At 37.2% G+C, this 14100-nt stretch overlaps 1 protein-coding gene across 1 annotated transcript in view; it reads left to right on the top strand.

The window, feature by feature from the left end:
• NELL2 (neural EGFL like 2) overlaps positions 1-14100 on the top strand; it is a 145924-nt gene that overhangs the window by 125406 nt on the left and 6418 nt on the right. Inside the window, exons 16-17 of the mRNA XM_050323417.1 lie at positions 3426-3566; positions 13462-13655. Coding sequence (XP_050179374.1) covers positions 3426-3566; positions 13462-13655 — 335 coding nt within the window. The remainder of the gene's footprint in view (positions 1-3425; positions 3567-13461; positions 13656-14100) is intronic.

Below are 14100 nucleotides of genomic sequence, written 5' to 3'. Positions count from 1 at the left end.
GATTTCATGATAGGACAGAGGAAAATTATTTCTGTCTGCTTTTCCCATACTAATAAGATAATTTCAGTTGTAGATACTTTTGCAGCTCTTCCTGAGCCATTCTATGCCCATTTGAAAATAGAAATCCATTTATCCAAATGTCAAGAAAATTTTCCATGAAATAAGTGCTATGGCTCTGCAAGACACATTTCTGCTGCGTTTTCTTGTTTAGCAGAGTTGTGACAGTCATACTTTGTCCCATTACAGAGGGATTAATGATCAGAATTAATGATCAGCATTAGCTGGTAGAATTAGAACAACATTCTGTGCATAAGAAACATCTATATTCTGAAACCCACTGACATGTTCTTAAGATATTGTTTGCCTACAAAGTTAGTAAAGGAGTAATGGATTATTCAGCATGGATGCAGCAATGGTTCCAATAAAATGGCAAGCAATCTGTAGGGAATAAGACATTTCTTCAAGATATGCAGCGTGCTTCCATGCGTGCTTGTGATGGTAGGCTTTCTTTCATAACTCCACTCAATTTTGCATGCAGTCATAACAAAAACAGAATGTATTTCTTTGCTTATTGACATCTGTAAGAGTATTTCATCCTAAGTAATATTTCTTATATGTTTGTCAGCTAGTTTGCAAATAAATACAAAAAAGCTGCTTTTGTTGTCAGTTTACCAATACTGATGTGACATTCACAGCTTGTTTTTCCTGAATAATCAGTGAGTTCATCAGAATGCATTCTGCTTGTGCCTGTGATACTGCACATACAATTTTAAGATTCAGATTCACATATAAATTGTTCCGAAGAGAGGAACAGAAGCTTTCTTTAATTCATATCTATTACTCTGACCTAAATAACACTCTTTTCTCCAGCTCATCAACAATAAATACATTCCACTTTCCCAAAAAAGAAGTATATACCATCCAGTGTCTTAATGTATGTTATTAAGTAACCAGGGTGAATACTGAGTCTTAACAACAGCTCTTCTCTTTCAGTCTCTGAGTTTACTGGTTTGTTGGTTCTCTGAGGCTTGTAGCTCTGGACAACCCCAACCAGTTATCTTGCACTGACCAGGTGATCCCAAGTGTTTAGCACCGTCACTTCTGTTCTGCCAGGCAAGCTGTCTGCCAGGCAGCGTATTCCCAGTGGTAAGGGAACTTCTAGACAGCACTCCTTTCTTCTTTTGCTTTCCTTTTTCTTAAGTGCTCTGTGGGTTTGTGAGCAAAGAGCAGTAGATAAGACACAGACTGCAAGCCAACCTTTTCTCACTACTGTAACATAATTTTCATTGATCTTCCTCTGATCTCTCAAACACCTCTGAGGTCCCACTGGCTCCTGGCTGCCCACAAGAAAAAGGCCGGAGTTTATACTGATTTAGAAAGAAACACATTGAGCAGTGGAAGATTGTAAAGGTTTGGCATTTCTCAGTCCTGCAGCAGGAATACTTAGATGATTATCCTGGAATTCATAGTGGAGTTGAAAATTCTGTTTTAAACCAATAGAGGCTTATGACTTAATTTGTGATGCACAAAGCAAGCAAAATATATACTTGCTGCAATATTCCAGCAGGAGAGCTGGTAATTTTCATAATCATAAATGCTGATAATGTACATCAGGCATGCCTGGTTACAGAGATACTGTTGATAGTAAATCAGACTGGGACATCATAGTGAAAATTTTTAATGGAATTTTGTCAGATGTCTCTAAAGGTTTTAAAAACCAATACGCTCATGATACAGTTGTACAATTATTCCAAAGGAATTTCAAAGAAATGTTATTTGGCTTGTAAATAAAATACCCAGAGTACATCCCACCTACCCCCTGGCATGTATAAGAAAAATACAACTCAAAAGCCAATGTAGGTGATTGTGTTATACCTTGTAGTTTATGCAGATGTCCCCCACGTACCAAAAATTTTATTACCTTCAAATGTGGAACAAAATGTTTTAGATAAATGAGGAAGCCCTGAGGTTTTTTTTTAAGTTTGTGTTTGGACAGATTTCATAAAAGACTAGAATATGTCTTTATCTATGTGCACAGTTTTATTTTCAGAAAAGAGATTTGTTACCTTATTGCAGCTCACCATTTATTTTCTTAGACAATTTACACTTTCCCCTATGAAAATAACAGATGATATAAATGGGAAGTAACAGAGACTGTGGGCAGAATTTTGACATATTTCACATATATCTCAGTGGTCATATCACACCTCTTTTTCATATCTGCATCCCAGAGGATATTAGATCAACTGCTGAGGTACTTCAGCAGTTTGAGTCTTAATTTGTTACTTTAGTTCTTAGTTTTAAAGGTTGAATCCTTGCTTGGGCCAGAGTGGCCACTACATTGAGGGTTTATTCATTATTCAAACTCATGGTGGAGGGAGATTAAAGTTTTTTGTTTCTGAGGGCAGTTTGCACATGGTGTGTCTCCCTTTGTGCCGGTTCTACAGGCACCTCTCAGTAACCTTAATGCTCTGGCTATGGTATAAAACACAATGATAAGGCAATGAATCTGATAGGTAGGGAACAACTCATTTTTATCCCTGTTAGACTTCATACTCTTGATATTCCCTAACTGTTAACAGAACTCATACTCTGGCACTTATTCTTTAGTACAGATTACTGTGTACCTGAAGGCACTAGAAATGAACAAGTCACAAAGTTCTCTGCATCTTTGCTAAGTTCATGAGTTCAGGTGTCTTTAGGACATGCTTTGGGTCTAGTGGGTGCATAAAAACATACACTCTATGCTAAAGTGTTATTATAAAGTTTAGTCAGTGAAAGTTGATCTTTTAAGGTACACACATCCCAAAGGAATTTTTGGGAGAAGGAGAACATATTGTATTCCGTCCTCACAGTTAAAGCATTTGTTTGGAAACCTGTCTGTTTTCTTTGATGGTGGGAAAGAAGTCTGCAGCCAATTATGTTGAGAGTAAGAGGTGTTGGTATAAGTCAACAGGAACTCCACAAGATAGGGAAGCCCCAGTAACTAAAACTGGTGTCACCAAGAGCATAAGCAAGGACCAGAGTGAATATTTAATGTTTTGGTATACACTTAGAAAAAAATCTTTATTTATCAGGCAGCCTGCACTACTCAAAGGCTTAACATCTTATTATCTGAACTTTCTTCATGTTGTGGACAGTTTACACAGATGTCAGATTACCTTGTTGTCTTGTGACAACAAGAGTTGTAAAGATGTCAACAGTAAATTGGGATTAGCAGAACCTCCACTGTGTTTAGGCTCAAAACCATTACCCAAGTCTTTTCATGGAAACAATTCAAAACTTCACTGCAAGTAATTCTGCAAATTCAAATGTTAGTAATGAAAATACTTCTGTGAAACCCAGAAATACCAGAGACATTGTTCTTTCATCAGATGAATGTAGCAATTTCCTCTGTGTGAATTTTCTTCTGTTTTGTTGTTTAGATATTGATGAATGCTCGGATGGCTTTGTTCAGTGCGACAGCCGTGCTAACTGCATTAACCTGCCTGGTTGGTACCACTGTGAATGCAGAGATGGCTACCATGACAATGGAATGTTTTCGCCAAGTGGAGAATCCTGTGAAGGTCAGTGTCTAAAAAACATGGGCTGGTGTTATGGCTCACATTACAGAAGTGTGAAAGACAGAAAAGTCTCTCAGATTGTGCTGGTCAAGTATGGTCTTGGACACTTCATCAGTGAAAGTCAAACCTCGACCCAAAACAACTGTAGGCTAAATAAGCATCATCATCAAAGGGAAAAGAATATAAAGTGTGAATATTCTTATACGGTGAAACATTAGTGACCATTTCTGTGATTCATTAAAATAATATGTAAAGTCAGACATGGTGATTAAAATGCAGTTTCTCTGGCTCTACATCTGCTTTTGTGCATAAATGATTTCCCATGGGCTGATAGCATGCACTGTAATCTGTCATTGTACAGTAATCTGTTTATATGTCACATTCTTTGTATGTAAAAATGGGCCTCAATCTAGATCTCAGTTCCTCCAGTTTGTTCTTTGTACACTGAAACAGTCTGTGATAAAACCATTTCCTATTGCAAAAAAATGATTATGCATCCCTGAGACCCTTATCTACACCTTGGTTACTACTGTAGTGCTTCTCCTGTGCAGAGGCTAACTGCTTCTAGAAAGCTGCAGTTTGAAAAACTACATTACAAACTGGGAACCTCACTGGACTTAGGGCAAGATAGAGGAGACAAGAGAGTGACAGGGGGCACAAAGAGAGGAGAAGGTTTCCTTGCTTATGAATAATGTTACACAGAACACCAGGTTAAGAAGAACACAGTTATTTTCAGATGCAAATATCTTAGTATGGAATGTTATTCAGCTCTTAAAATATTTCATGCTGGTGCTCTTAAATAACAGAACAAACCAGCCTGGTTTTGCCATTGACTACTTAGGGCAAAATTATGACCCTTTCTGCTATCTGTCTCCGAGTGCTGAAATATTCAGTACTCACAGTGTAATCTTTCTTATTGCTGTTTAAACTCACATTGGTGGGCTGCCTCTGTCCCAAAGGGAAGCAATTGAATTAATTTCACTAAGGCAGACACACAGACCATTCTCCAGGAGCGAGAATGACCTTTTCGGTATGCCCATCATCAATACTTTATTTCAACACATTTTCACCACAGCTGAAAGCCTGTAATCCCAGGAGGAATCAGCAATTTGAGTCAGCCACTGCTTTCATAAGTCGAGCTTACTTTGTCAAGAACTAACTAAATGTCAGTGTTAGGTGTCCAGATGTTAGGACAGGAAGGTGCAAAGAAGAAGTTGTGATCCCTCTGATTATAATATTGCACTTCTGTCACTCCTGGCACAGGTAATAAATACTTCAGGCAGGCATTTATGGAAATATTCTCAATATCCCAAGTTTTATCTTCAGTGTCAACATAACACTTGTCTCATGGGTTGAAGATAGTGGCTTGGCACATGCTGCCTCAAGAGATAAATGTGATACAAAATTACTATGTTAAGATGTGAGCAAACAAGTAACAAGTATGCAGCAATTTCCAAGCAAATGAAAAGCCAAGGGAAAAAAAAAGTGGGGATTGCTACATGTCTACAGAAGTGGCAATTATTAAAATGCTTTGACCTTTTCTACAAAGCACGATCAGCATTTTATTAAACATACACAGAGGATAACAACTAATTAGAATGAAATCAGAGATGCCAGGAAACTATTTTCATTGCCGATAACCCTAGTCGCTAACAGTAGAACACTTTCAGTTTGATTGATTGCAGCTCCAAATATTGGAATGCTTAGCAAGTTGAGATCATAGAATTATAGAATCGCTTTGGTTGGAAGAGACTTTAGAGATCATCTAGTTCCAACCCTCCTGCTGTGGGCAGAGACACCTTCCACTAGACCAGGTTGCTCAGGGCCCCATCCAACCTGGCCTTGGTTGGGAAGAAGGTTAGATATTTGATTAATCTTATTACATCATTTTTTGTTGTCACTGAAGCCTGTGATATGTTGTCTCAGATAAAAATAAAACCTAAAAGATATGAAGAGACAGCCTAAAATTTATTACAATATGGAAAGTTGAACTTGCAGTAGCACAACACAGCAGCGCAGAAGCATTCATCCTCTCTGCTGTCAGATCTTTCCACTGCAAGAGATTTCCACGCAGGGTTTAAAGACCAAAGAAAATGGTTTTCTTTTGTCACTTCTTCAGTAACCTCTAGTTAGACGTGATTAGATTGAGCTGTTGGTGGATGGTCTTTTAGATAGTCACTTTAATGAGGAAGCAGCTTCCAGGCCATACTAATCTCAGACTTCAAATCTCAGTATTCCAGTTCTCACCTTCAACTGTATCCAGGACCAGCATCCTCTGAATCTTTCTGGCTCATGCAAGTGCTTCAGCTTGCAGAGCTGTAGAAGGAACAGTGCAAACTACTTCAAAGTAGTGTTTTATATAGAGTGCATAATAGGCTTGAATTTGACTCATCTTTTATAAGTTTTAGTTGCATTGAAGAAAGTTCCCTCTTTTAGTGGAGAAAACTTGTAAAAACCAAGGAAGTGTGGATTTAAGTATTTTCTTTCTTGATTCTTCTACATGGTATACCTCAAATCTGGGTCTGTTTGTATCCCTGGACATGGGCCGATTGTACCACAGAGAGCATTTTGGTGGTCAGCGTAATCAGCTCCTTGTTTCCTTCAGCAAAGCCTCTGATTTTAAAAATTCATGTGGAAACACCTCTATTAAAATCACACAGGTATATGACTCGTTTCCTTAAAACTCCTTTTTTAACAAAATACCAAAACTGCACCTATCTGTTTTGCAGGAAAGGTCATTTTAGGACATCATACTAAATATTCCTAGCTAGACATGGGCTCCTTGGTAGCATTACACTTTTTCACTGCTTGATAATGAAATAATAGTTGCTGAAGTGCCTATATTACACATATATTGACCTTGACTACTGCTGCTTCTTTAGCAAAACTCAGAATATTGAGTATTTTGACTAATGTAGTTGGATACAGAAATTCATAATCACATTTTTGTTGTACCTACAGGCAATGGAAGACCTAGAGATTCCTTTGGTAGTAGTTCTGATTAAAATTATACTCCTAGGTAGACCTGTGGTGTCTTTAACAATCACCAGGAGAAATTATGGGAAACACAGCTGTAGGGCTTCAGCCTCATACCAGCACTTACTGTTTTTCCCTTGAAACAGAATTATGTTATGCATCATTATATTTCCAGAAAAGTGAAATGTCAGCCATATAGTTTTTGAGAACTGCATGGCTTTGGGATGTCTTAAATTTTATATATATGTAAATATAGCATTCAGCATGGTATATTAACTGATCCTCTTTGCCCCTGACAGCTTTTCTTTATAGTTTCTTTAAACAATCTTATTGGTGCTCTGGAAGTTGTCTCTCATGTAGTATTTCTTAAAGAGAGCTGTGCTAAAGGAGTAGATATTGCATCCTTAGGCTTCATTGCAGTAAAAAAACTGGAACAACTGAGGGCAAAATCCTAAAATAAGAAAGGTCAGGCCCTGTTAATTTTTGCCCTGCAGTTCTGTGTAACACCCTGATTCCCTTGAATTTGTCCTCTGCAATGGCTAAAAGCTTCCAAAATCAGTTGAAGAGAGAAACTGTAGTGGTTTGTACCAGAATAGTGCAGGTTATACCTCAGCAGTTGTTGGACATTCTGCATACATCCACATCGAAGAATAGCTCACCTAATTAAGGCAGCCCATTAGGACTAACCAAGAGTATCTGTCAGGTACCAGCTGTTGTTTATATAGAGTATGAGGTCAACATATCTTCACTCTCTGCAGGTACCACATTCTTTAAATGAGACAGGTGCAAATGAAAGGGTTGTAAAGCATCACTTCAGAATGCCCAATTCATAAAAGGAATTTTTTTATTGTAAGGGTTTATCTCTATGTGAACTCACAGTTTGAGTTTTCTGTTCTGAAATTTCTTATGTTTTTCTTCTGCCATCCTAATTCCAGAATTAGAAAAATTTCCTTCTCTGTGTGACAGAGACAGCCTGCCTGACAACACAGGGACTCGTCTCTATTTGAACACTATGTTCCGCAGTTCAGGATAATGAGGGATGGAGGCATATTACAAGCCTCAGTATGTTCCCCAGCCTTAATGAATGAGCAAAGTCCAAAACGGTCACTCCAGCATCCATGTCTCTGGATCTGGAAGGCAGAGGAATTCCTAACTGTCAGCATGTCTCAGTTTATCTCATAGTACATCCAGTATTTTAACTAGTACATGAAATTTCTTGTAGTTGGAAAACCACTGTCAGTTTGAAGTCCTACACTTAGGTTTAACAGAAGCTTTGTTATTGATAGCACTTAAGGGAGACAGGAAATAAGGACTCACTACTCTTCAGCAGGAAATCTTACTAGCCTTCACAATATTCCATTAAAATCCTTTTGCTTTTATTCATGATCATAAAAGTCAGAAAACTGACTTTTTTTTTCCCCATCCATCCCAATTAAAGCTGTAGGCATTAAGGCTTCACTACTAAATTTGGGAACCCAGCTTAAGCATCACCAAACAGAAGGCAGATGAGGAGACACGGTAGTATTTAAAGATTCTGGAGTGTGGAAAGAAGAGAAAATTGTCAGAGTTTCTCATCTTTTATAAAAGGACTGATAAAACAGAAACGTGACCACTACATTTCATGAAACAGCAATTTGGATACATTTATTGTCAAGCTGGGGTTACCAGTATATGAAGTGTCCATATCTTCATCTTCTACATCTGGTAAGCACTCTGACAGCTGGCTTCCATGAAGTCATGAATAAATTATTCACAATTCATTTGCTCTTTGAAGAATGATTGCATCAGTCAATAGACTTAGGACAGAAGAAAACAGAAATAAAACTTTCTGCTAAGATGAGCTTGGAGCCCCTAGCAAATGCACTTCTTCCTTTTTCTCCTTAAGTAAAAAGTACTCAGGTATCCTGGTACTGTGACCTTGATGAGCTAATGCTACTCCTCTGAACAAAGATAACTGAGAAACTTCAGTTGCTTCAGAGCAAAAGAACTGTCCACCCTCCACCCTCCCAAACCATCCTTCCAACAGCATATTTCTTAATTATACAAATGTTCATCTTTTCTTTACATAGATGATACTCTGATATCAGAATGATTCTGGTAAGAAATATATCTGAGGGAGATGTTTTGTAATGTGAATGTTCTGCACAGAAGTCTGGATAGCTCATCAGAGGTGGGAAAGCTGCAACTTTCCATCAGCTATATCAGAATGGGTCTCTGAGCCTTTTGCCACTTCCTAGCAAGGTGTACACAGTTCTTTTGTTTTCTTTTGTTTTCTAATTGTGCCTTGTTCATGTTCCTTTTGAGTTTATTGTGAATATTTGCATCTGCCAGTATCAATATTGTGCCTGTGGGGGATTTGTCTATAATATTATTGAGCTGTCTTTTTTAGAGCTGTACATGGTAGCTCCAAGATCTCTTTCCAGAATAGACTTAAAAGACTGATTTGATTTTTGAATGGGTATTTCTCCATGCACCTTTCAAGTGAATCTCATCTGACATATTATTGTTTACTCAGTCAATATCACAAAATACTTCTATATTTCATTGTTAATATTTGGTTTTAATACTTTCTTATCAGTAGTCTTATTCATCTCACTGTTCATCCATTTCCCCAGGTGACTGAGTATATTGGGCAGCACACATTCTGGCACAGATTCTTGGGAAACTTCCCTGGGACAACTCTCCATTGTGACAACCTGATCATTTGTTGCTGCCTTTTATTACTTGATAATTATACTGCTATTAATATGTGAGTCAAGGACCTCTTATATTCCATGGCATATGGTTCCTTTAAGAGCATGTATTATGCAAGGGAGGTCATGAAGTTTTTGAGTAGAAGTATTATGCTGTATGAAATTTATTTCCCCTTTAAAGTGTTTTTAATTAGTATGGTATACATTTACTCCAAATCCATGATAATGGTATCATTAAACAATCTTTTTTCTATTTGAAAATATTATCTTTTTAGGCTCTAGTTTTAATTCACATTTTAAAACTTCATTATTTCAACATAATACCATCTTTGAATCTTAATACTACCACAGAGATTTTTTTTTTTTTGTAGCCTTTTAAATTCTGTGAAGGATGTTGAACTTGGACACATTGGTCACTGTTGGTTACCAATGCAGAGGAGTTGCTCAGTAGAGACATTCTGAATCTGAGCCTGCTCACTGCTCAGGGCCAAGTCAAAAAGTGCTTTCTCCCTTTAGGATTCTTTGACTACCTGTTCCAGGAAACAGTCAGTAAATCTGTTAAATACAGCCTTGGGTCACAACCTGGTGGAGCAATTAAAATGCCCATTTTTATGGAGATTTCTGCCTCTGCAGTCTCACAAATATTGCAAATGGAGTTTAGTAATTCCGAGTACTGTCACCATATCGTATGGCTTTAGGCCAGTATTTTTCCTGTGTAGACATGAAATTATTTGTGATACAATTAACTCCTAACTTTCTGTAACACAGAACGTATCACTTCTTACCCATGGTACTCCTTTGTTGTTGCAATGTTAAGTTGTCCCAAGAGATGATGGTAAGAAATGGAAAATCCTTCAAAATGTGCCAGATCAAAGCTGCTGTAATTTTCAGTGCAGGTTAGATTAAAAAGAACTTATCCTTACTTAGCTTGTTTCTGTTTTTTTATTGAGGCAAACCTCCAAGTCTTTTGAGACCTAATGTTCTAATGTCATAACATTCAAGCTGCTTGGTTACTAAGAATGTGTTGTAAATAGCCTTAAGTGAATTATTTGTTTGGGTTTTTTTTTGTTTGGCTGGTTTGATTTTTGTTTGAGTTTTTTGTTTGGTTTTTTTTGTTTTGCTTTTGTTTGTTTTTTATTTTGGTTTTGTTTTGAAACAATATGGGAGCAATAATAATATGCCTCAGTGGCTAGATATACTGGAAATATGCAACTTGTAATCCTACCGTCTTCCCTTTTCAGATACAAAAGATGCAGGGGCCAGTGCACCTTGTCCATAGCTAGTTATGGCTGTAAACCAAACTGCCAGTAACATAATTCACCATCCATTAAACTTCAAAGTAAAAAAACCGAAACAAAGTTTTGCTTGGTATGGATGATCTATGTGCAAGTTCTTTGCTGATAATGCTCAAAGTTTGATGTGGATGAATAATGCAAATGAGAGTTTCATGCATGAAAAGTTGGTGTTTCTCCTGCTGCATCATAAACATACTGCTGTTTCTGATTAGGTTAGAATCAAAATGTAAATAGCTCCTGCTGTGACTAGGGATATTTAAATTGCCCTATCCAAAACACTTTTTTTCATGAAACAAACTACTGAAAAAAACAAAGTTGAGATTTTTCAAACGTTCTCAGTGCCAGATAAGCTTGGCTTGATATCAGTGTCAATGATGAAACCTCCATTATTTTCAGTTACTGTTACTGTGTTGAAAAACAAGCCTCAGAAGTCTTTTTCTCATGGGAAAATTGTGAAATGCACGAGTGCCAAATGCAGAGTTAGTGTTTATAAGGTCAGCATTTTTTCTTTAAAGGCAACTCTTCTTATTTACATGATATCTGAACTTTGTCCAGTTATCTCATTAAATATGGCTACTTTCTATTAAGTGGCCAGGTTTTTGAGAAGTGACGTTATTCTTTTATGACACTAACTGTGTGAAAGCTTTGTACAAAACAGTGTTCTAAAGAAATGAACACAAGTTTCAGAAAGTAATTTGTTAAAAAGTAATGATTAAGAGCATCCTGCTGTTAATCTGAGTCATTATATTATATAGAATTGGTTTCTGTTCTATTTCTTGCATAACCTAAAAATAGTTAGACTGAGTATGTAGAGATCCTAATTTTAAATTGCCAGATTATATTACCTTCAGGATGAATTTAAGAGAAAATAGAGGATGAAGAGAGCAGCACTTCCGTCCCTCTGCTCTGCCCAGACCTGCATCACTCAAACTATTCCTGTTAGCTACTTTTCTAATAAACTTCAAGTCTGGAGTTTAGACAGCCTGTGCAGGGCTGTCTGTTCCACTGATTTTGTATCCTTACTGTTCGACTGGGTTTCCTTGCCTGACGTGCCTGTGATGTGTCAGCTATTCAGGTCCATGCCAACAGCCACACAGAATTAGGTTCATGGTCCTAGTTATCTTCTGCCCTGCTGCAACAGTGAGTGGCTGCAAATGCTTCAGAAGGTAATGAGGTAGAAGGTGTGGAGATCTGAGATGATTTGCCTTTTCTGGATTATCTGATATATAAATAAGTGTACCAAGTGTGCCATAATGCATGAAATGTGATCTCTCTCCCAGAATTTGTTAGTACTGCAAATTGAATATTCTTGATAGCTTTATACTCTTTTGGCTATACAATCCTTTTTCCCCTCTGAGTGTGGCAGTGAGTGTCATATTTTGTGTATGCATTGCATGAAAAGTTATGTCCTTTTAGCAGGCTTAAATTTGTTGTCTTCCACTTCCGTTCACTGTCCCTTGTCTTGCGTGTTAGGCAATATGAAGAGAAGAGAAGAAAACTGTCAACATGTCTTCTCTGCAATATTCTTTTTGCTTGTTTGTTTGTTATATCCCTTCTTGCTGATGTTCTTTTAGAGACTGGCAATTCATTTCTTTTCAGTTTTTCTCAAATGACATTTTTCTCATTCTTCCCATAAGCCTTAGTAATTTTGCAATTTTTTTAGGATGGTGCTGCTGTAATTGCACACAATATTTGAAAGAAATCCATAATGCTCCTTATTTGTACAATAGGATTCTAACAATTTCCCTGCTGTTTTTCATTCCAATTCATATTCATGTTAGCAACTTGTTTATATTTTTTGACCGCAGCCACACTTGGAATTGAAATGGTAATTGAGTTATTTTGCTTTAAACCGAATGCACTCGAGGTGAATTGGAGGTTTCATTTCAGTTGTTGAGCCCAAAGCTGAGTGTTTTATTAGATTTTTACGCTGATGGGGAAAGTTACATGCATGACCATATTGCTTATATTATCTCATACTCCTCTGTTGGACATTTAATTATAACAAAAAATACTTTTTAATAAGTAAGAACTTGGGCCACACTGTTGTGAAATTGTATTTAGAGCTGAACTCAGTGTATCAATATTTACAATCACCGTAGTTCTAATCTTTACTCTGTTTTCTACTTTCTGTTACATATAGCTCTTTGCTTCATGACCTTTTGAACCTTTTTTCCCAGATAATTTTTCACTGTAGTAGAAGGTAGTTTGTACTGTTAGTTAGCTCTTGCAAAATAATTTCATGCATACCTTGATGAAATAGGTCTTTAAAGGTACTCTTGAATTCTTTGAGATATGATTGTTTTGAAGTAATTTATTTTTATTTACTGGAGACACCATTTTTTTCCTTTATTTTCTATTCTAGACACAAGAGCTATAGCTATGACTGCAGCTTGAATAATTAAAGTATTCTAGTTTTCACAATAATAAATGATGCAACTTTAAGCATGGTGTACTTGCTTAAATGAGCTTAAATGTCAGATGTCACCTTTCACATTAGCTTTTCAGCAAGTAAACTCAAGTATGCTAGACAGAACATAGAACCAGCAAAAGGTTTTGAAAACAGGATTCTGAAGCTGTCCTTGTTTCACTGAACATCTCATGAAAGGTTGCCACAAACTAAAGCTTTTCAGGGAGCAGAGAATTATTTTTCTTTGCACACTTCTTGTGATTTCTTCATTCTGTCTACCTTACTCAGTAGCATTCACTTAGAAAGATGTATAGGAAAACTCAAAATACCACATTTTAAAAGCTGATGTAGCTTGTAAAATATTTTTTTGTGAAAATATAAGTTATTTCTCCCCATTCTGGTGAAGTACAAATTAATTTTCAGCTGAAGGCTTTAATGGCTAAGGATCATTTATATTGACTGCCACAAGAACATTTTTGTTAATTGAATGTGGTCTAAGAGCATTGCTTGGCATGTTTTTACAGACATTGATGAATGTGGAACTGGAAGGCATAGCTGTGCCAATGACACTGTTTGCTTTAACTTGGATGGTGGGTACGACTGTCGATGTCCCCATGGCAAGAACTGCACAGGAGACTGTATCCATGAAGACAAAATCAAACACAATGGTCAGATTTGGGTGCTGGAGAATGACAGATGCTCTGTCTGCTCATGCCAGGTCAGTGCAAATGGAGGTAGCTGCTTCTGTGAGGTGGTGGTAGGGATGAAGAAAAGAGCGTCATGATTCAAGTGAAATTCCTGGTAAAGCTGCCTTCTCAGGTGCATGTGTGGTGCTACAGAAAAATAAAATTTTATCTTACATAAGGTCTTGAGGAGAGCTTCTCTCTCTAACCGGTACAAGCAGAACATCCACGGGAAGTTTCTTATATGATACTGGGAGAAGGACAATAGTACTGTTTTGTTGGCAGAGATACCACCTGGGTTTTCTTGGTGGGAATAACAGCATTTTCTTGCAAAGAAACTGTCTAGATACATATTGGGGTTGGAGGCTAACACTAGTTTCTCTAGCAGATGGCTATAAATAGCTGTTCTGTATCTGCAGAGCAATTCGCCTTAACTTTCTCAAATGTTTACTGTGGGAACTTTGGTCCCAAGGTAAATCC

Source organism: Myiozetetes cayanensis, unplaced genomic scaffold (genome assembly GCF_022539395.1).
Source record: "Myiozetetes cayanensis isolate MyiCay16 unplaced genomic scaffold, myiCay2020 scf3, whole genome shotgun sequence".
Classification (NCBI taxonomy): Eukaryota; Metazoa; Chordata; class Aves; order Passeriformes; family Tyrannidae; genus Myiozetetes; species Myiozetetes cayanensis.
The sequence above is the reverse complement of the archived record's forward strand: the minus strand, read 5'-3'. Positions and strand labels throughout refer to the sequence as shown.